The following is a 23,747-nucleotide window of genomic DNA, read 5'->3' on the forward strand; positions in this document are numbered from 1 at the left end:
GCCTTTTTAATCAGACAAAAGGTTGTAAAAAAAATATAGCTGTCATAGAAGTTTGAAGTTTCATTTGACCAAACAAATATTTTATATTGTTTGATATTAATGTGATTTTAAAATAAGGCACATAAAAACATCTGCCCTAGTCTTCTAGGGACCATGAACACACTCAGAAATATTTAATAAGTTGGAAATTTAAATTTGCCCTAAGTAAATATGAAGTCTTTTAAATTAATTGTTCATCAATCTAGTTTTAGCAGTAAGTAAAAGATTATTATTATAGCATGTTGTAATTTTTATCGAGAGATAAATTAAAATACATACATGTGTTTACAGCCGAAGACCTTATTATTAATCTTAAAGATTATCCTGGATTGAAAGAGAAAGATATTGTCGAAATATATCATCCTGAAAATGATTATCCGCGGCTGCTCTTACAAGTTACAAAAGTGGATGCACCAGGGCGAGGCAGAGGTATTTTAGGTTCTTTGTTTAATTATAAATAAAAACACAATTTAATAACATATAACAATTTTACAGATTCAATCAGTGTTGAGCAAAGCATTGCAACAACATTTCAATTACGAACATTTGCTGATGTTTATATTAATATAGTGAATGTCCCTGATGTGGCTCTGGATTCAGTTGAATTAACATTTAAGGATCAATATCTAGGAAGATCAGAAATGTGGAGACTGAAAAACCACTTAGTGAGTACTTCAATATTGATATTAAATTGCAGGATATGTATGCTAATTTTCTTATTTTTACACTTATTTTTTTTTGCTTTTACAACTTAAAGAACATATGAAAGCAACTATAAACCAAATTCTCTTAGAATAAAAACTTTCTATTATAGGTGGGTACTTGTGTATATTTAAACAAAAAGATAGAATATTGTGGTGGTGCAGTCCGTTGTCAGGTTTATGAAATGTGGTCACAAGGTGATAGAGTGGCATGCGGCGTTATCACCGAGGACACCAAAATTGTGTTTAGATCATCGACCTCCATGGTTTATTTGTTTATACAAATGTCATCGGAAATGTGGGATTTTGATATACATGGTGATTTGTATTTTGAAAAAGCTGTAAATGGATTTCTTGCTGATTTATTTACTAAGTGGAAGGTGAATATTTTAGTTTGTCTGTGAAAGGTTTTATTAAGAAAATTTTTAGTATTGAATAGATATAAATTACTTTATTATACAAGTAATTATTATATTCATAAATCTATATATATTGTCAGATCAAACAGTTGTATTGGTACCTCATTACTTGTTACTTCATTAATTTAATCATCATTTTAGAAAAATGGGAGTAACCATGAAGTGACAATTGTTCTATTTTCAAGAACATTTTACAAAGCAAAAACTTTAGAAGAATTTCCTCAGCACATGAAAGAATGTTTACAAAAAGATTACAGGGGCAGGTTTTATGAAGATTTTTACAGGTCAATTAAACAAATTTATTTTTAAAGTATACTATGTTGTAATAAAACTAATATTTTTCAGATTACCTACACTTTATAATTATTTTTAACAACATACTTCCAACATTTTGGTTACTTTGCAGCTACTGTGACTATTGGCAGACAAGATGTGAATCACTTTCGGGAGTTTAAAAATAATTATAAACGCGTAGTAAATTCGAAAAATATTAGTTTTACTTCAAAGAATACTCTAGAAAATCCTAAATCACATTATACTATGTTACTTTTTTGTTTAGCTAAAATAATATTCATTTTACAAATTAAATATGAAATCCAGGGTAGCCGTACAAAATGAGAGATATGAAGACTGGTCCAATGTTCTTCTTCAGTTAAGAAGATTGTTCACAGACTATCAGAAGATTGTACTTCAATACCACGAGAGACCGAATATGGAAATACCCACGGCAATAAACTCAACGGCTGCCCAGGGGAACTTTCTAGAGGTTCTGAATATGAGTTTGAATGGTGAGTTCATGAATAATTGACATAATTGGTAAATTAATTCGAAAAATAGATCCTTTAAAAAAGGTTTTATGTAAAATAAAAAAAAAAAAAATGGCAAAGATACATTCAATCACATCAAATACAGAATTCATATTGATGTTCGTGACCTGTCTAACGAACATATTTAGAAATTTTAATTTTTATTCTTCTTTAATTAAAATATGTATATATGTATTATATAAAAAATATACATATTTTCAGTATTCGAAAAACATTACCTGGACAGATGTTTCGATAGGACGGGTCAACTTAGTGTGGTCATAACACCGGGCGTCGGCGTCTTTGAAGTCGATAGGGAACTGACGAATGTTACCAAACAGAGGATCATTGATAACGGCGTGGGAAGCGACCTCGTCTGCGTCGGCGAGCAACCACTACACGCTGTACCATTACTGAAGTTCCACAACAAAGACAGCACAATAAATTCCATAGACGATTACTCTATGCCGCATTGGATCAATCTATCATTCTATTCCACGAACAAGAAGGTTGCATATTCTAATTTCATCCCAAGGATCAAGCTGCCGCCGCGCAAGAGCAATGAACCTCTGAAGAAAATGTACGAAGACGAGAGTAAAGGCAAGTTGTTGAAGGAGGACGACTATATGCACAATTCTATATTCGATTACGACGCTTACGACGCTCAGGTGTTTCAATTGCCACCAGCTCACAGCACATGGTGAGTGAATACTTTCTAATTACGTACTTATAATTTAAATTTGTTCGTAATTTTATCAAATTACCACTTTTTACTATTACTGACACAGTTTTAAACACATTACTAGTGATATTCATTTAAAATTCTTCCATCACTTCACCGTTCACTAACTACGGTACTCTACTGATCATATCATTATCACACTAATTGCATTTTAAGTACCTAATATAGTTACAATTTTAATTACGTAAAAATGAAAATAATCCTCAAGTTACTGAATCAATAAAATTATAGAAGTGAAATAAATTCAGGCGTAGAAAATAAATGAATAGAATCAATTAAACAGTTTGTATTGGCTCTGCAAATAAAAAAGGCTAAATTAAAATGTTTAATCAACCTTTCTATTTTAATTTTTTTTTGTACTATGTTTCCGTGTTCCGTCATGTTAGATAAAACTACGCTGTGTTCTCTACTGCTTTCACAAATTTCAAACAAAATTCATAGAACTCTCTTCAGTTTTTTACTTAACAAAAGTAACAATTTATTTGTAAAATAATAGTACTTCAACTTTATACAACGGAAACGTTAAATTAAGGAAGAAAAAAAAAATCTTCAATTGATTCATTTATCCCCCCCCATTTTCATTAGCATAGGGAGAAATGAGTCACTGTTATCATTTGTGTTAAATCGCATTATTATAAGACAATAAATTTCATACAACATTTATCAAATTTATACTCTGATGTTTCTGTTCTACGGGTCACGGTTATTACAAGAGTATTTATTTTAATTTCAGTGTACAAAGAGTCGCTCGTACAAAGAAGACTTCGGTGGCTGGTCTAGAAGGTATAAGCCGTAGGAGCTCACCCTCGATACATCACAGAAAGATGTCGGATCCCGATATACATCACAGTCTCGGTTCTGACATACTGAGTAACAGTGAGTGAACAGCGTAACGTCGAGTAATACTCGTTTAAATACTCATTATACACTTAAATATATAATAATAAATAGATACTTTTTATTCTTTGTAACTGTTGAGAATTGTTATAGACTGTATGAACATTTAAAAAAAACTCTTTATAAACAGAACTTACTTAATATAAACAGAACTTACTTCTTCGTTCATTAATTGTTCTAAATTCGAACTTTTATTAAAAATTATCATTAATGTATTAAATAAAACTATAGTTTCATTAATCAATTCTATGTCATTTGCTTGTACAATATTTTTAATTCAGCAACATTTATAATAAAATAAAAGGACGGATGTGACAAACAATTTGACATTTATGAGTTTCGAATACATACCTTATGTGTATACACGTAATGTATATAATGGCATTATGGAACGTTACCCAGGTAAATACAGCGTGACTGACAGCAGTGACACAACGGATTCTCCGACATCGATGAGTCGCGCGTCACCAAAGAGTTCAGTTTCCAACAAGCCCGTTATAAGAACTGGGAGGGCGCTCATCAATCCGTTCGATCCATCACACGTGACGGTCAAACTTACCAGCAACAGGCGACGGTGGACGCATATATTCCCTAAAGGTATGAAAATATAGCCAAATTTCATATATATATATTTCAGCTCTTAGTGTATATACTAAGAGCTGAAGGGAAGCATTGATTAATCGATAATATAGTTGCTTTATGTATTATATAATCATATACTTCTTACTAAATGACCAATTTTGTTTTTTACTCAAATTAGACGCAAACTTTCGAATGGGTTTTAATGAACTGTTACATAATATAAAAAAAGTTATCACTAAATTCAATTTGAGTATCTCGAGACACCACCATATTTATTTATTAGGAAAGTACAGCTTATAATACAATAAGTTATCTCGTAAGACCAACAAAACCTTGCCAGGGCAGTTTCTGCCTTATGTTAAAAAAACTACAAATATAAGAAGGACATTAACAATCCCATTACCTGATAAACGATTTTAGGTCCAACCGGCGTGTTGATTCAACAGCACCATTACCAGGCTCGTCCAGCCGGGGAACCGGCCAGGGAGACGGAAACCAAGGATAACGGTTCGATAGTTAACAACCACTCCGTCTATCAAGTTGACGGTGAGCTTAACGAAATAGTTAGCTGTTTGTGAAACCGTTACTAAGATCAGTGCAAGTTAGATGGTATCTAGTTTGAAACACTATTGCAATGATTGATTAACTACAAAGTTGTGTACGTAACTACGTGACGTAGATACGTGCTCCACTTGGAACGACATAGACATGTGACTTTATACAGGGTGTAGAATAACATGAAAGGCAGCAGTTATTGTTTGTGTTACTTTTTATAAAGTGACTCTTCTCGTTCAAAAACTAGGCTTTTAAGCTTTGTATTGCTTATTATTAAGTTAGTCGTTTAATTATTGTTTACTAAACTAAGACTTGTAAAGAATGTTATGCATTAATTTATTACCTCAGTGGTCTGATTTTGCTCCTAATTTGTGTATTTTACAGGTAATATTATTGGAAGGAAGCGCATGATAAGCACTTCCGGTGGTTTGGGTGTCTTGGGTACATTGGGGACTCCGTCTACAACAAACAATGCCTCCCTAGCGTTACTTTGGGGCGCTACCGGCGAACAAGAGTGGACGCCAGCTTTAACCACCGGTTAGAATGAATACTCAATAAATAAATATAACACATCAGTTCATAGGAATTACACAAGTGAAATCCACAACGCCACCTCGTTTTGCCTGTCCGCAACACTTCTGTATATGAGATAATATTTATTAACATCAATACGACTGATCCCAAACCGCATCCGATCTCAGTCAGATAATATACGAATGTTTTCATTTGTGAAACGATAAATTTTCATAGCATTTTAAAATAAGTACATGTGATGTCAAGTGTTTGGCGGAGGTGTCAGTAGTTTACTAAACCGTCATTCCATTTCTGATGTTCCATGATATCGTCGTTGTCCCACGATCGGTTCGAATGCGGCCCAAAGCGAACCGAGCAATAGGTTTGATATATCATTCGCTGGTTTTGCATCATGTAGTTGCCAACCCTATTTATTTATATTATATATAATTTATTATATCACATGAGGGTATTATTTCCGATGTGCTTTTAGTTAGCGAAAAGAAAATTATGTAGTAATATTAGTTGCAAGTTTAGGGTTCTCTAGATATTTCTCTAAACTTGCGATTTTATGTGACTGCGGTCCGTTCAACATGTGCCTAAACCACGTAAATAATTTTTTTTTATTATTATAATGCTTAGATATTTTTCCTCTAATACATGCATGTTATTACTAACATACGAGCGAAGTGAATGAACGCTTTGGGCCTTATTTCGGCATCACTCGATAATTCATTATATATGTATTCACCAAATTTAAATTGTAGGTTGTAGATGCAATAGATTTGACAGTCTAATAAGGTAGTCTAATATCTGATTATATGTTATTCTGCACTTAAACGCTTATAAAGCCATTTAAGCAGAAGGTATATAAGAGTGTAATATTTATTTATGTCATTAAAATCTAGGCGTGGACTGGAAATCGTTGACTATACCGGCGTGTCTTCCGATAACCACGGATTACTTCCCTGATAAGAGATCTCTGCAGAATGATTATCTCGTTTCCGACTATAACCTTTTGCCTGATGATGTGAATGCTGATTTTGCCCAAAACAGAGCAATATACAAAGAACCGCTTACGACTATGGAGGTGTTTAAGGAACTTGTATCTCAGAGATTAGCGCAGGTATAACAATATATAAGATTTAAATAGACTTTTTTAAAACATTAACCGGAATGTAGATAACATTGTTAGTAGCTCATGTTAAAGAATGAAATCTCTGTACAAAACTAATCTGTATTTATTTAAGTCTTTTCGGCAATTTTAATTCATAAATAAAAGTATTCGTTCATTCATTCATTATTTCCAGGGCTTCCAACTGATAGTGGGAGTGAATGAAAACGAAGTGATTGAATCCCACTGTCCATCAACCCACACCCCACCACCGTCCAAAGTCGCACCACAGAGTAGCAAACTCACGAACGCGCCCACAAAACGCTATTTACTGTCTATAGGAAGAATATTCCACAAGCTGACTCTGGTTGGATCCACAATCACCGTCACTCGTTACAGGCCAAGGTAATATAATGTTTATTACTTAACAATAATCTGGAAATAAATCAATTAAAAGAAAAAATACAGTTAACTATTGAATATAAAACCTAGAGATTAAAAGCTCTTTATATTCACATCGGATGCAATAAATTAATAATGCAAGCAGATATAAATGTACAAACAATAATACACAAATCTTACAAAAAAATTGTTATTGCTACATTATGAATTTAAATTCAAATTAAGAACAAGTTGACCCTAACTATAGTAACGATACCTAAAGTATTGTATCTATATTACACATTCCAGACATCCCTACCCACCGTTCAACATCCACTACCGCTACCGTTTCCACGCCCCCTACCACGACACGTACGAGGTGTCCTGGGTCTCCTTCACCACCGAGAAACTCGAGAACTACAACTGGAACTACATGGACCACTATATATGTACTAGGGGTGACACGGACTTCTTTCTTGTTGAGGTTTGTTAAACAAATTATTTTTGTTACCAATATTAATTGACAATTGAGTTGGAACATTTTTAATATTAAATATAGTTCAATATATATTAACGACATTATTTTTCCTGAAGATTTCTTGGTAGTGTTATTTAATAAAAAAAAAATATTTTAATAAAAATTCTGAGAAAATATGAAATATATAAAAACTTTTTCTCTTTATTAACTGAATATTTTATGTTGAATTATTTTTGATAATTAAATTTTTTAAATACTAACATTAAAACTCACAATAATAATTGTTTATGATTTTTTAAATTATAATAACACAATAATTATATGTACAATAAAGCTATGTATCTATTCCAGTCACTGAAATATTGGCGTTTTAGAACACTTCTCCTGCCTTTATACAATCCAGCAACGAAAACAATACTCGAGGATGACTCTACCCACTGCGATATATATCCAACACCAACCAGGCAGGATCTCGACCATCTCACCGAAGGATTCCTTAAGATGACAGAGTCTTACTTCAATAAGGTTAAACGTCCTAACAAGCAGAGGGTGAGATTTTTATATAATTAATAATTAATGTATTTATTCTCACATAACATGCATGCTAGCACATGAATGTTACCGCAGACAGCATGATATTGCACATTATAATATAATTCCGCTATAATTATATGAATTCTGTCACAATATTAACACTGTTTATACTCAAACACGAAATATAATGAAAGCATGTTGTAAATATATTAAGTTCTGTTTCTTTGTTTTAATTATTATTATTATAATTTTAGTGTAATTTGTTGCATGTCTGTTTTCTTGTGTACATTTTTTTTTATTTGCTCCCCACTGAATGTTGATTTCTTGTTTGAGTACATTTGCATGTATAATAAAAAAAATAAATTATCTCTGTATAAAACTTTTAAATATTATGATACAAAAATATTTGAAAATATTTTCAATTCGACGCGTTTAAATAATTTTAACTATAAAGTAATATGCCTCGATAAATGGGTCGTCAATTACTTGTTGGGCGTCCAATGCGAGAGGCGACACAAATTACCAACCACTGGCCTACACCTTCCAAAAAATATACTATGATACATATAAAACTATCCTGTATCTCGTTTTATATATCTCTATTGATATCTTTTTCTTGTGATTAATGTATTTTTTTATAAAAATTTCTATCTCTCTTTATTTAATTGTCTTACTCAATCCCCTTATGTCCAAGTCAAGTAAAACCTTCTTTAGCGTGATCGCTACGTTGAAAGTTTCAAGGATTCAGCCACAATTCCTAGGTCAACATGATATGGGCCGTCGTTCGTTTGCCTGTTATTGACAAAAAAAAAAAAAAAAACAAAAAAAAAGTATGAAAGGTTAGGGCCGGTGTTAACGCACGGGTGTTCAGGTGGCGTGCGGCGGCGACGCGGGGCTCACTCGACGGCGGCACTCCACCTCAACCTCCATCCTCACGAGGACCGTTCAGGTATACTCCATATGCAACACTAATACGGTCCATATTACTTTGCCATACTTAAGAGCCGTTTTTTATATGTGCGTTTAGAGTTGAAATTACAAAAACAAAATTCGAATTTCGAATCGAACTATTTATTGCCTATGAGAATCCTATCTCTTGATACGTAGAAATTTATACTCTGTGTACCTAGTACTATATAATATTTTTCATTCAGTTTTTCGATATATTCCTTTATATGCATACTTTAAATGTTATTCTGTTGCAATGTATACTTTTTTTTAATCATAAATCATGATGCACCCGAGCACTTAGATTTTGTTATAGGGTTTTTAAAATTCTAAATATATAATTATGATGATTAATCGAATCTTATTAACATAACTAATAATAACTGATAAATATATAAAAAGTTGAAAACATTAACTAAAATTTCAGTTAGTTTACTAAAATACGTCTTATAGCCACCATGTTCATTGTAATATGTAACCTGGCTTAAAATCACCACATTAAGTGTAGTTAAAATGAATGCGTATATAAGGCACTGCTTAAGACAAATGTACAAGAGCGTTGCACGGACTGCACTACATACTGTAATTACTTTGGCTGGCTTCTTCTATATTAATTTGATTATTTTTTTTTTTGTTATATATGAAGTGATTTTAGTTTCTATATGTAATTTTTGATGTCAATCACAGCAACAAAAAATATTTCATTGATATCAAAAATTACTCTGTAATAATTGTAAATTACTTATAAGAATGAATATTTCTTTTTTAGTTTTGATCAATGTTACAGTCTACGCTCCTATTGTAGTGTATTTATAAAATATTTTTTTTCATTCAAATATGACTTTTAAGCTATATGTCTTTAAAGATCATGAAATGATTATTGGCACTAATGTTAAGTGATCGTCAATATAAGTGAAATATGTGTAGGGCGGGGCTTCGGGTTCCCCGTTCAGAGAGCGCGTTGGCAGCACCCGACTTCCGGATCGACCGAGGCTTAGGATCGAGGCTATGTAATGAACTATAGATCTAAATATTAAATCCAACGAAATGAGATAAAAAATGTAAACAAATTTCAGATGTTCATGACATTTAGTCATTTCTAAATTTTTGGTATTTTGGGTAATAGCGAATTGGCTGAGAGATATGGCAATACATTTAATAAAGTAATAAATCCTTGCTAAAATTATTATAGTATAATTTTTATATTGTGACAGATGATAATAATTTAAACCGGTAAATGTGAATTTTTAATAATAAAATAAGATTATAGCCAAATTTTGTTCCATATTCCGTAATTTCTAAATTTAAAGAGGTTTTAATAAATTATATATTTATTTATAAAATAATATATATAAGCCACACAACCAGCTACATACATATTCTATAAAAAATTAACACCCGACGATTCGTTTACATAATATATCTTGTTTCGTTGGCTTTGATGATCATAGAGTCAATAAATATATGTGAATATCTATTTTAATACATTGTTAACTTGGAATAATGAAGTACTTTTAGATTGGCCAAGTGCCAGTTTAATGAACTACAGCTGTTTGTAGATATAAATATTATTTGTTGATTCTCATATCATACTTTGCTATATTTTAGATTGTTTTCAACATATATACATGTCCTAATTTAAATTCATAAATGTACAAGATGTTACTGTAATCATATCTGATTAGCAAAATACTTGAAATTTATGGTTCTTTTTATAGATTGTTCACTTATCTAAGAACTATTTATAAGAAAATTATAAATTGTAAGAAAAAAAGTTGATATGCAATTCCACAGTATAAATAGATAGATGTAAAATATAGCTTAGGTATGTTTTTTTAAGGATTTTGGTGGCTTTTAGGTTGGCTTGGCATGGCGTGATGCTTTCTCTCGTCTTCCGTATATTCTCCGCTTATATATTTTTTCGTCATATTAAAGTTTCTATCATATATTTTATTTATGTAGATCTATTGCACTATTATGTTTCTCATAATCTATAAAAGACATTTAAGTCTGCTATTACATATACTTCTTAAAGTTTTCTTCCAGAGCTTTCTTACCGCTTATTTGTCTTATCCCTGTTGATTAATTGCAGCAGGTTTCACCTACTAAGACACTAAATACTAGCCCTGGGACCAAGTGAGTAACACTTCCATCAACCATATACACTTTTGAGTATCAGAAGTTATAAATTTCAATTAAATTATAAAAAATATATATTAAACAGCGATTCCATTAATTAACAACAAGTAATATGTTATCTGTAAAAATATATATAGTTATATTAAGAATATCACCTAATATTCATGCAAATCATAGACATCCTTATATGCTGATGTCACAATCAACTTCGGTTACTCAAAAATTACATAACATTTATATGCATCGTATGTTTCCGCTTCCCGCTTGAGCTAATGCAAGTTTTTTTTCAGTAATCTCGATTATCATTATGAGAGGATATCAATTGTGTCAATTCTTTCAGAGCCGCAGCTAAAACAGTGCTCGAGAGATCGCAATCACAGTCCGGGGAATGCGACGACACCTACGACGATGGGTAATAAATAAATCATAGCAATTCTTACGTTAAATCAAAATTATAATATTGTTCATTAACACTTTGAACATTTTATTATGAAAAAACATACATATCCTATTGTAACCTATATGATGGCGTCTGAAATGTCTTTAGTGTTTTCTTCTACCAGTGGTATTTTTCTTTTTTTTTTTAGAAAATTTACCATAGATCATCAACATATTTTTTTGCTATAAAGTATAAGTGATATCACGACGAAATTATAATTGAATTACATCTAAATATTAAATATTGAAAATCTTCCAGCGTTATTGAACCGAAGTTAAAACCGAACGCCACGTTATCCGAGGTTATAGAGCGGATGCGTCACCAGACCTTGGGCGTCGGCTTCCTGCAGCAGACTGTCAGTCTACCGTCTCATACCTTCGTATCAATATACGCTATACATTGGCTACAGGCCAATATGGAGAATGTTACTTATGAAAAAGCAACTAACATTATGGAGGTAAAGCGTAGCTTGGCAGAATTCAGACCATACTTTGTAGTCGAATCTGTTGTCATTACGAGTACTTATGTATGAAGAACTTTCATAAACAATAGCTTGATTGTGCGAGTTATGGGATTTAAATTTAATTTCAATGACCATTAGTGTGAATTAGACCTTAGAGTTAATTGTTAATATTTTTTTGTTATTCCAGAAACTTCTTCAGGAAAAAATGATATGCCATGCGTCCGGCGATACTCTCAAGCGTTATGTTGTTGGTTATTATATGTATCATATATTACCACAGAAGAAAGATAAAGGTGAGATTTATTGTAAAAATATTGATTATCTATTAACTATGATCGGTTCATTTAGTTACATTCGAATAATTCTAGATAAGGGATTTTAAATAATTTTGCTGTCTCCTAAATATCTACCGACTGTTCTAACAAAAAACGAAATAAATATCACCTTATCAATAAGACAAATTACTAGAAATTTATTCCTTTATATTATCCTTCCAGAGCTTTCGGATTACGTGAAACCTCTAGGGGACTTACAGAGCTTTGAAAACGAGTGGATGGAAGTAGAGGTCCTAGGGCCTAGATCTCCACTACAAACAACAGAGACGAGCTCGCGAGCAATTGATATATCTGGCACGAGTCCTGTCACCGATGATTCCGGCATGCCCGCCTTCCTATGTGATAATATAGATCCTAATTATATGCAATTAGGCAGTGACGATAGTGAGTTGAGACACTAGCAATATATACAGGGTGATACAAATATAATTAAAATTTAAAAATTTTATACAAATTAATTGTTTGAAAAAAAAATTTAGTATCCTATCACTTAAAAGACAATATATATTAATTTATTTAATGATGATTTCAGTGCCGCTATACAAGAACACTCACCTGGATATCGATGTGAACAACAAGAGTGATCGTATCGAGTGGGGCCACGCTCGCTACCAGGCCACCTTCAGACCGGACCAGGCCTACGAGATGTGCATACAATGGGCCATCGCTAGCGGGAACATCGTGGCTGAATTGGTATGACAATTTAAATTGTCAATATATTTTTCGGTCTCAATGAATTTCATGTCATATATGAATTTTGTGGTTCTCAGTGGTACAATTTGGAAAAGGTCTTATATTCATATGTATACTATACATATACTATGATTGATATCGGTCGAGCACTGTAAGAATATAAGATCTTTTCCAAATTGTTGTAAAGTACGTTTGTTGTATGATTACTTGATAATTACTTCAAGCGTGAGTTTAGAATCGTTAAATACACTTAATATGTAGGATATTCTTTTATTTACTAAAATGTACTTACATATTTAGTTATTATTTTCAAGTAAAAGTCACAGGGTAGTACAGAATGTATCCCTATAATTATTAAATCTAAATTTGACCTTACAGTCCAACTAAAAAAATTAAAAAAAATTATTCTTTTATACAAATGTCTGTTTGTTCTGAATGATTTCTCTATCCATGGACATATTTTAAAGATATTTTAGTTATACTTAAGAACAATGGAATGCTTTCATATTCTTTCATATCTTTAATGAGTTTCCAGTGAACAGTTACTATCATTTTTAAATTCTTCAGTAAAAAATTTAGTAGCTGTCTCACTTTTTTGGAAATTATCAAAAATATCAGAAGACATTAATTATGAAAACTTTCATAAAATTCGATATTTTCCTCTGAATATTAAAAATGAAATAATTCATGTATACTTTATGTTTAGATATTCGGTTGGGCTCGCAAGGCGCAGAGTTGTCGTCTCCAAATGGTGCCAATACCGGCTGACCCACTGGCGTTACCCTTCACAGAGAAATCTGATCCATTAAGAGGTCCTATATACGTGCCTTTAAATGAAGAACCTCTATTAAGAGGAAAGACTTCTTTGTTCGAAGGTAATAAATAATAAAATATAAGCTGATAACTTTAAGACATATCCCATATATGCATAGAAATGCTATTATGTTATATGCAAATTGTTTATATGTGTCGTGGTTGTAGGTTTTCCAGAGGAAACCTGGTTAGAAAGGTTGTTCCTGTTCCAAGAGGCTATAGTCGGTAGATTCGGTTTCATAAAATGCACGGTGGAGAGTACTTCACACGCTGCGGGGGTGGGGGACCATTTGTACGTTCACGTGACTGGCAACATGTTCATACTGATACCAACAACAGTTAAATTAGAACAGAAGTGTTTGAGGACGAAGCCAGCGAATAAACCGGTTAATGCCAGCAGGTCGGTAGCACTGGAGAACGATTTTATGGCAGGCCGTAGAGGTTCTTGTATTTGACATTGTTATATCATACAAGTATGACAGTGATTCATATTTCAATTAAAAGTAATTTTTTTGTTATAATATTTATTTGTATAAGAAACACAACAGTGTGTTCCTGGCTTATAATTTTCGATACTTATATCATCAATTAATATATAACATGTATGATAAATTTCTTTAGAAGTTGCGGTTTTTTGAATCCACATAAATTATTTTTAAAAAACATACATAAATGTCACTTACTGAATATTCGTTATTCATACATGAAATAAAAATATATTTTTTTATTTTCGAATATATATGTAGGTATAACTCATTTATTTGCAACTATTCATACAGTTATGAGGATTCATAATAAGCATTGGAAAATATATTACTATCATAAGAAAAATTACTACTAATTAAATAAATCTTGGCTTGCGTTTTAAACGATTATCCTAAATTGAAATACATACATATCTATATGTCTATGTATTAGATATCCTGTGCACTCGGATGTGGCGCCGAGTCCGCACGAAGGTTACATCACACGACACGTCAGCGGGAAAAATAAAGACGACTATGATAACAGCAGACGGGTAAAAACATTAATATGTCACATGCACATACATTATATTGTATTTATATATATTAAGGGACAAAAAGGTGGAATAATAGTAAATCCTGTTCTAGAATAAAAGTTTTTTCTATGTCCATAATTTTGTATTATATACATTTTCTTTTACGTCTATACTTGTAAGCTGTGTTTGGGTAAATTGTCTAATATAGTGTTCGAGGTACAGTATCAGATTTGTTTTTCAATGTTCAGCGTTACTTTCAGTAATGTCCTACAAAACGGCTGAAGCCAGTATTTATAGTTTTCAAATACAGGTTGATACTTAAATGTTGCCATTACAAAATTACAATGCTTCAGTATTATAATTCATTATTGTCAGTCATAAAAATAATTCTAAGGATTACAGTATTCTTAGAAACAAGATAAGAATTGACTTTTTAAAAAATAACATTCGATACAATTCCACCGCTAATTTATTAAATTTACACAAAAATAAAAACAATTCCAAATGAATAACTTTCAACTATCTTGATTTAAACTAATCGTTAAATGAAATCCGAATATAACACAATCGAAAGATTTAAACACACTTCTAAAATCTACTAACGACTAAACTATCATACCAACGCGCGTTACGAACGAAAAAGAGCCCTGATGTCCTCTGACAACTGCTTATATGTCGTTTGAGTCTCTCCTACCCTCTCATATTCCTACATTGATTCTCTCCTACCCTCTCATATTCCTACAGTATATTATAATTAGTACGGCACAGATGGCGCCACTTGTAACAATATCGTAAGCACATTTTTGCTATATTTATCATTTAATAATAGTTATAGAGGCTGTTTTTGTTTTTTGCACAGATGGGTTTCTTGTGGTCGTGGAATCACATGATATCTAAGAAATGGAAGTGGTCCCAGACACCGGCTACGGGAGAAGAAGGATTCCAGATGAGAATGCTCAGAGATTTCAAACATTTCTGTGCAAATCATGAACAGAGATTGAGTTTATTCTGGGACTCGTGCTGGGAAATCAGAGAGAGAGCAAATGGAATTAAGTTCTGATAGACTTTTGTGTTTTAAATTTAAAATAAATTAATTATTTTTCTATTGCTGTTTTCTTTTTCAAACAATCCAGAAAAGAAGTGTTGTAGTCATCAACGTCCAACATTATATAGATCAAAACGAATGACAACTATGACATTCCGATCCATAATGTTACCTATTTAAAAATATGTTTCTATCAAACCGAAAGTTCTTTATTCAACTCGGCACTTATAAGTACTTTCGGATAATCATATTTTATTTCTTAGTCATCATAAATAATCCGTTCAAAATGCTACAGCGTGTAATTTCAAATTCTTATTTTCAAACAATTTGGTATATAATTAAAAATACAAAATTTCCTTGTTTATTGTAAGTTGTGATTCAAGTGCCATAGCTGTCAGTCCAAAACATGTGAACAATATGCATATGCGTCAGTACTTACTATTATTTTGCCGAAATGTACGACAAAAATCTACTACAGATAACAAATAAATTGAATCGACACAAAAGTGTCTTCCAAACAGGGAGATATGATTTTATTTTATTGTCGTTATACCTTTAATAAAGCCACAGGCGCTAATTGTTTGTATGTTCTGTACTCTTAGTGGGAAAATTCGTTAATTTAATCAAAATTGTCTGTTTTAATGTAAGCCATAATAAATCGTTGATTGAAGAATGTTTTACACGAGGATTTGAGGATGAAAAACCTTGAAGAAGTCAGATTTTGAATCAAATATGAAAACTTTCTGAGGGGTGTGAGTATTCAGGTATAACTGGGATTTCTTTAGGGATTTGCATGAATTCTCGTAGGAATCCTAAATTATCTCAAAACGTACTATAAAGTTGCGTTGCAATTGACTCGCAAGTTAAAAAATATAATCGGGATAAAAAAAGGTTTCATACTTTTATATAAATAACTAAAAAATATGGAAAATGTTCTTGTTTAATCACAAATAATTAACACAACTCGTGCAGTGATATAGTTTAAATCTATTGCGTCTTATAATACTGAAACATAATAAATGTAATGTAGCGTGCTAACAAAGAAATAGAAACAAGGATATAATGATAGTAGGTACATACGTATGAGTACACAGGAGTTTCCTAGGAGGAGATAATAATTATAATTTATTGTGTACTCACAGCCTTGGTAAATATCAATCAATGAAATAAAAGTTATTAATAATACAAGATATTTTTATGCGATAAATAAATAAATACGATTATTATATTCTGATGATTTAAAACGAAGTTTTTTAGCTTTCTGTTCAATCTTCTTTTCGCTTCAAATAAGTTTTATTTGAACTTTCATTATACGTATGTATATTTTTGTGAATTATGAGTACCTACATAGGATCGAACTGTTTCAATGTTTGTTTACAATTAACGCCGCCATTTTTATTTTTAAGAAAATGTCAAAAAAATATGAACAGTTATGTTGGCGTGTAATATGTATAGATTGTATTACGTAGCTTCGTCAATGTAAATGTTTGTATTTGAGTGCATTCACTTCTTATTAATTACTTACTAATAGAGTTAACTTTCAGTGGGATTTTTGGTAAGTGTCAATGGTAAAACTTAAAAATTAAATCGTTGAAGTTTATTCATATTCTTTTGGCATCCCATCCAGTCAACTGCTAAAGTAAAAGAAAATTTTCTTAAATAATTAAAGAAATATATATAACATGTACATCAAAAAAAAAGTAATACAAAGTTTGAAATAAAATGTGCCATCTATTGGAGGAGATACAGATGTGTTTGTAAAGGAAAGGCTAAAGCTACCGATGTGGCATAGTTTTATGTTGTTGAATAGGTTTTTAGAACTTTTATTACATAATCAGATTTATAATATAATAAGTATGAATTTGTATCGTCAACTTAATGTCAACGTTATTAGGTATATCGAAAATATAAGTATGTTTAATGTTTCAGTTAATGACGGTTAAGAGAAAGTGATGTAGCAGTGAGAATAATTCATAAATAGTCCAAGAATTTGTCAGGAATTTATGTATTAATTTAACGAAACTTGCACTGTGTACTCGTTACGTGTAATATTCTTATCCCACAATATGATAATATGTTTAGCACAAGTTTGTATTTTTTACCAATCGATTCTAGTTTTTCATTCATAAATTAACTTAGGTTATTGAATGGAAACACTGGAAACGCTTTGTATGTAATGTTTTAATAAAATCTTATGGTAAGCATGTAGTTGTATTGTCGCCATAGGATATATACGAGAATTATAGGTAGGTGTATACTATATAAAAACGCTTTTTGTTTTAGCAAAATTTCAAAGCAAAAAAATTTCATTACTAACATTAGGATATCAGTGATTAGAAACGAAATGTTTTATATAAAATAATTATATAGTTTGTAAACGCCCACATAAAATTCTGATAGTAATTCACAGTTACACATTAAGGTCATAGTGGCTTTGCATTTATTGAAAAAAGAAATTTAAACCTTTTTTATAGACTACTTTACGTTACGTTACAGTACGTGTGAAATATAACATAAGTATATAATATACTATATTTTAATTAAAGGCCACGAGCTCAAGAAGACACGGGTTAAGTTGCTAGTCGTAAATATTTATACTGCATTTGTATCATTGACCAAAGACGTTAGTCATAAGTCCTTGGTATGACCTTAATTGAAAGCTGTAATGACCTTCGCATTTCATGTTAAAGGCCAACATAATTTTAACCCTGGACTGTAAAGGACACAAGTAGGATGTATTATCTTGACATAAGCATTCAAAATTTAAAGCATTCACAGAATTTATTTCAAGAGAAATATTCAAAACTCTTAAGATAAAGCGTTAGAAAAAAAATAATGGTAACCGAGTACTGAGTTGTTTAATATAAAGGCACATTACAGCTGTATATAGCTATATAACTTAAGTTTCAAATAAATTATATAATATCAAACCAAAAACAAATAGACACTTTCGAGATTCTTAACCAACCTTATCAACCTTACGTTAATGTTTTAAAAAATATTATTAGGTAGGTACTGAAATAAATATTTTCAAGACATTCTTTATTTTATTTATATTCTTGGAATGTCTGAAAGTCATATATGCACTTAGGGATTGTGAATTTAGTTAGATAAAGGTATCTCATTCTAATAAATATTGTTAAAAAAACTTAAAAAAACACGCTTTTGTTGCTTACTATCAAACTAAAAAGTGAAAAATAATTTTCCACTCAGGCAGAAAATAATAATGAACGAAAAATACTAATTGTGTATTATTGTGAAAAAAACGTGGGGTGCATTGTGACATATTTGTCGTGAAACGAGCACCCCACCCTTTTTTCACATAAATATTAATATTGAGATTCAAATACAGAATCGACAGAATCTGGCACGAAGTCCCGTTCGAAACGAAGCGCCAGGACTAGCGAATTCCATACCGCAAGGATTTGTATTTTTCATGTTATGGTTCTTAAAATAAGTAGTGACAGTACATAATACATTTATTTTATTAAAATACTATAGCATGTAATATAACGAATGCTATTTTATCAAACCACTCAGAAACTTTATATACCAATATATATTTTTTACCTAGATATGACCCGTGTTTTTCTTAAATTACTTTTACAAGGTTTAAGCTTTTAATCGAATTTTATTTCGCAAAATAAATAAATAAATCACAATTTGTATCTTAAATATGTTGTTGTCAGTAAGAAATCTTTTTGTAAATTACACATATTGTATTATGAATATTATATAGCAATGGTATGCGTATTAGATTTGTACCTTTATAAATGTGTACGAACAAACATGCAAGTATTTATAGCATTAGAAAATTTTTATATTCTAAGTGTCTGACTTTTTTCACGCAAAGGGTGCGGAGATAAACTGATCAATCCTGACAAATCTAATCAGGATAATGGGGTAATTCAATCGAATTATCGAATGTTACCAGTCACTATCAGGTGTGAAAATAAAAAAAATCGAATCGCTAGAAAGAGTGCAAAATCGAACTTAAAGACTTTGATTACATGCAAACAAACATACAAGTGAAGCTAATAAAAGCGTGTTAAAGAGCAAATAGGAAACTATTTCACTTGACGTCGTTTTGTGTACGCATATAATATCGATAGATTGGCTGTGATAATAAGTTCGATATACATTTTGAAAAAATCTAACTGTGAATATGTAAGGTAGGTAGAAGGAAAGAAAATCTCTTTTAAATAAGATCAGATTCTATATACAAATTCAAATTAATTCATATATCTTTTAAAACTTAAAAAGTATATTTCGAGTATTCTCTGACTGGCATTATTCTTTTTATTGAAATTCCTATATTAGGTATGGCGATACCTATACCAAAATATTTGATCTCGCTCCCATAGCATATTATTTTGACTAGAATGTCTAAAAGCAGCTTTTGAACGGGGGTTAAGGGGTACCCATTTATTTCAAAGAGTATGTTACTTGTCTTTTGAGAATAATGGAAATGACTTTCAGTTTAGTGAAAATGTCCGTATTTAATATTAAAACGACCTTGATATCTTTTTTTGTTTAAATTATTATCTTTTACAGTTAAATCTGACCCATTATGATCAGGGTCTATCAAGCAAATAGCTTTTTGATGGAAGATACCTAGTAAAAAGCATTCTCGTGCTTTTTATATTTATTATAGTAAAATGACATTTCGTTGAAAAGGGACTCGATGTTATAAATTTTATTGTCACGCTATCAGTAACTAGAAAAATATTTAATTGGTTCAAGATTACGACTCTAGTACTTCATATTTGTTACCAGGAAAATATTATATTTCTTCGAAAATTCCTGCTTCTTTTTAATTAGGTTTATGTAACATAAAAACTTCTAGTCTAGACTAAACTTGTTATAATTTTGTCAGAACTCACCTACTAATCTCGACGCAGTAATATGAAGCCATCGCTGTCATTTACCCTGTAAGTTGTAACATGAACTAATATGACCTCATATTACCGTGTGATATATTTTTCAATAACAGATAATTTGTCAGGATATTCTTAGTACATATTATTGTTTTTATTTATTATCCACTTCTCGTTAAACCTTTTAATAATATGAAATATTGATAATTAAATTGAAACAACTAGAAATGTTATCTGATAGCCCGGAAATACTTGAAATGTTGGATGATATAAATAATATTTTACTGTAAATATTAAGTAGATATTGTAAAATATAAATAGGTATTAAACATCTGTAGGCAGTAAGTAATGAAGTATCAAATTTGAAACATATGGGAAACAAGTTAATGGTCCCCAAAACAACACTTCTTTTGATCTTACTCATCAATTCTAACTAATTATGACGCAATACTGTAAAATACACGTAGGTCGAGAATAAAGTTTATTGATTTCTGTGCAAGAGACTAATGAATCTGTATCCGAGCCCGCCGGTCAATGAACTCAAAATATAACATATTGACTTTTACCTCGAACTATGCCAATAATATGTAATTAATCAATATTTTCTTCTTAACAAAAAAATATTAAAAATAAATCTTCTCATTTGCATATAATATACTTCTTTTTAAGAATAGAAAATAGTACATCAATGATACCCCAGAATTGAATTTAAAATTATGTAACAAGATTTATATTACCTAGCACAGAATTCATTTTATAGGTACCTACTTTAAAATTGTTTACTACTTTTATCCATAAAAGATATATTTGTGGTAAAATTCTCGGTTTTGCCCGTATCTCAAAATATTCCAATAATACAAATTAAATGCAAAAGGATAGATACTATAGTCTATAGATATTTCACAGGATATGTTTAAATACCTTAGGTACATCTTCTATGTCATTATTTTGAAGTCGAAAAAATATTATCTTTAAATCAAATCCTTATGACATTGAAAAATTGTAAGGGGAAGTATATAATGGTAAGTATTAGACTGCGACACTACATGATACACTTAGTCTAGACATGAGTAGGTATACGCAAGTGCAAAATATATTGCGACATTATGATTAGTGTTGCATCACCCATCACCCATCAGGCGCTGTGTGAATACTTTCATTCCAGGTATCCAGTGAATGTAAAAGTTCAAATAGGTTTGAAATTTTTCCACACACTACACCAAGTTTCCAATACACAAAATGAGTTCTACGTAGCGCTAGCAGGCAGTTAATGTCCTTTAATTATAAAAATAGAGTAAAAAAGTTATAAGTATCCATTCCGTTAAAAACAATATAACCGTTAATTTCTCAAGTAATTTAAAATCATTATGTTACATACTACAAAAGCTCTTACAATTTTGACGAATTTCTTTTGCTTAACTTAGAACAAAAATGAATTTGGTTGCGGTTGTGTCTTTTGTGGTTTTTGTTTCGGTATTGTAAGTGCAAAATGGCACAAATTTTATCTATGCCGACTAGTTTTCATGTGAAAAGATGGGAAAGTAGCTTTTTCAATACAACTACAGACACTAGGTAATTGGAATCCAAAATTTCGTACAAGAGGTATTACAGATAGGTAATATTTAATAACTGAATTTTTTATAAATTTACCTTCTTATTTCGTAGCCTTAACTTACCATGACAGTTGATCTACGGTCAGTTTAATACATTTTTGTTGAAATAAAAATACACTTTTTTAAACTTTCTAGTATTGCATTAATTGTATTTTTTAAGTTTAATTAAAAAGACACTAGTTAAATATTGCTCTTTATTAGTTAAATAAGATTAAGACACATATAATTGACAGTATGTACTTCATGTAATAAATGATGCATCATTTTAAGCGATCGTAACCAGCAGTTCAGTTTAACTGCGATGGTTGAGTTGTGGACCCTCCTAATTAATAATGCGACAAAGTAACAAACCTGTTCTTTTAGATGGCTGGTTTATTTCCTATATGATAAATAAAACTTTTAAATTATAGATAAATTCAGATATAACAGTTTCAATTTAAAGTGGTCCCAAGCCTGCCGAGCTAAAATTTTGGAGTGCTTATTTCCGAAAAATTTACAGGTATTAAATTGCTTTTTTTGTTAAAATGAATTAGCCCCGCTTTTAATTCAATTTTCTAAAATTTACGAATCGAACAACAAAAGAATAAATAGTAAAATAGTTACATATGTTATTTGTCGTCTAGCTTGTACACATAACCGTTTGCATGTATCATAACGAACGTATCTAAAAGTACATACATACATGCCAATGAAAGCTTGTTATGAAAACGTTATCAAGTACACTTCAAACGTTATCAGATATACTGCAATTTAATTAAAATATTTTCATTAATTTTCTATTTATCATTATTATTAAATATTGATATCTACAAAACAAAATCAGCCAGTGAATTCATTAATATAACAGCTATTAAAGGTAGGTATTCGCTAATTTTAAAAATAAATAAATAATCATTTTATTTCCAGACAATATGATAACGATGATATTCAATATTTATGGTTACTTTTTATACCCCGTATTCCCAAGAAAACGAAACTGCATAAGTGACAAATTGGTAACGATATGTTTATTATTATTAAAGAGAAAGTTTGTCTTTTCATCTGTAAATGACTAAAGAGAAAGTTATTAGAAACATCCTCAAGATTACATTTAGGTTCTCAATAATATCTCAAATTCTAAACAATAAAATGATATTTTTTTTGGACTCAACATTTATCCTCTAAACATTTATAACATCTTATTCGCTTCTTTATGATCACAACACTAAGCAACGGGATCAGTACCAGCAACATTTTGAGGGTAATTTTTGAAAACCTCTTTTTTTTTATTCAATTGAAATGTCACGCGGAATCTCCTATTGATATAAAATACGAATCACCTGTATATTACTTCTATTATCAATAATTAAGATTTTTAAGATATTCCTTTTTAAAATAAGCGACTATTTTTAAAAAGCGAAATAAAACATTCAATATTACAATCCAATATTTATCGCTTAGGTAGGTATGTAATGCGAAGGATAGGAAATAAAAAATGAATTTTTAATTCTCTATGATATTTAAGACAATTGTTATTTTTAGTAATAATTTTAATGAAGCTTTTGTTTTTGAACTTTTGTTTGAAATCAAAATTAATATCACCTTGAACATTGTTAAAAAAATCTAAGCTATTTACCAAAAT

General features: G+C 30.7%; 1 protein-coding gene across 4 annotated transcripts; it reads left to right on the forward strand.

Annotated features, from left to right (window-relative positions):
* The first annotated feature begins 50 nt into the window (after nt 1-50).
* LOC116767317 (GATOR complex protein Iml1) lies at nt 51-15,696 on the forward strand. Of its 4 annotated transcripts, none has more exons than XM_032657574.2 (27): nt 51-253; nt 331-468; nt 535-704; nt 854-1,120; nt 1,301-1,443; nt 1,760-1,947; nt 2,188-2,665; nt 3,441-3,583; nt 4,007-4,201; nt 4,607-4,732; nt 5,126-5,278; nt 5,622-5,636; nt 6,163-6,380; nt 6,565-6,773; nt 7,059-7,233; nt 7,579-7,776; nt 8,633-8,710; nt 9,637-9,719; nt 11,189-11,260; nt 11,546-11,744; nt 11,938-12,043; nt 12,248-12,469; nt 12,618-12,778; nt 13,485-13,653; nt 13,760-13,991; nt 14,510-14,609; nt 15,451-15,696. In XM_032657574.2, exons 1-27 carry the CDS (start codon nt 211-213, stop codon nt 15,649-15,651), a joined length of 4,482 nt encoding a protein of 1,493 aa, XP_032513465.1. In that variant the 5' UTR covers nt 51-210; the 3' UTR covers nt 15,652-15,696. The 4 variants fall into 4 exon arrangements, with proteins under 4 accessions (XP_032513465.1, XP_032513467.1, XP_032513469.1 ...); XM_032657576.2 differs by lacking the exon at nt 9,637-9,719 and adding an exon at nt 10,802-10,845; XM_032657578.2 differs by lacking the exon at nt 8,633-8,710.
* Nucleotides 15,697-23,747: the final 8,051 nt, after the last annotated feature.

The sequence above is a fragment of the Danaus plexippus genome (genome assembly GCF_018135715.1).
Source record: "Danaus plexippus chromosome 9 unlocalized genomic scaffold, MEX_DaPlex mxdp_26, whole genome shotgun sequence".
Taxonomy (NCBI): Eukaryota; Metazoa; Arthropoda; class Insecta; order Lepidoptera; family Nymphalidae; genus Danaus; species Danaus plexippus.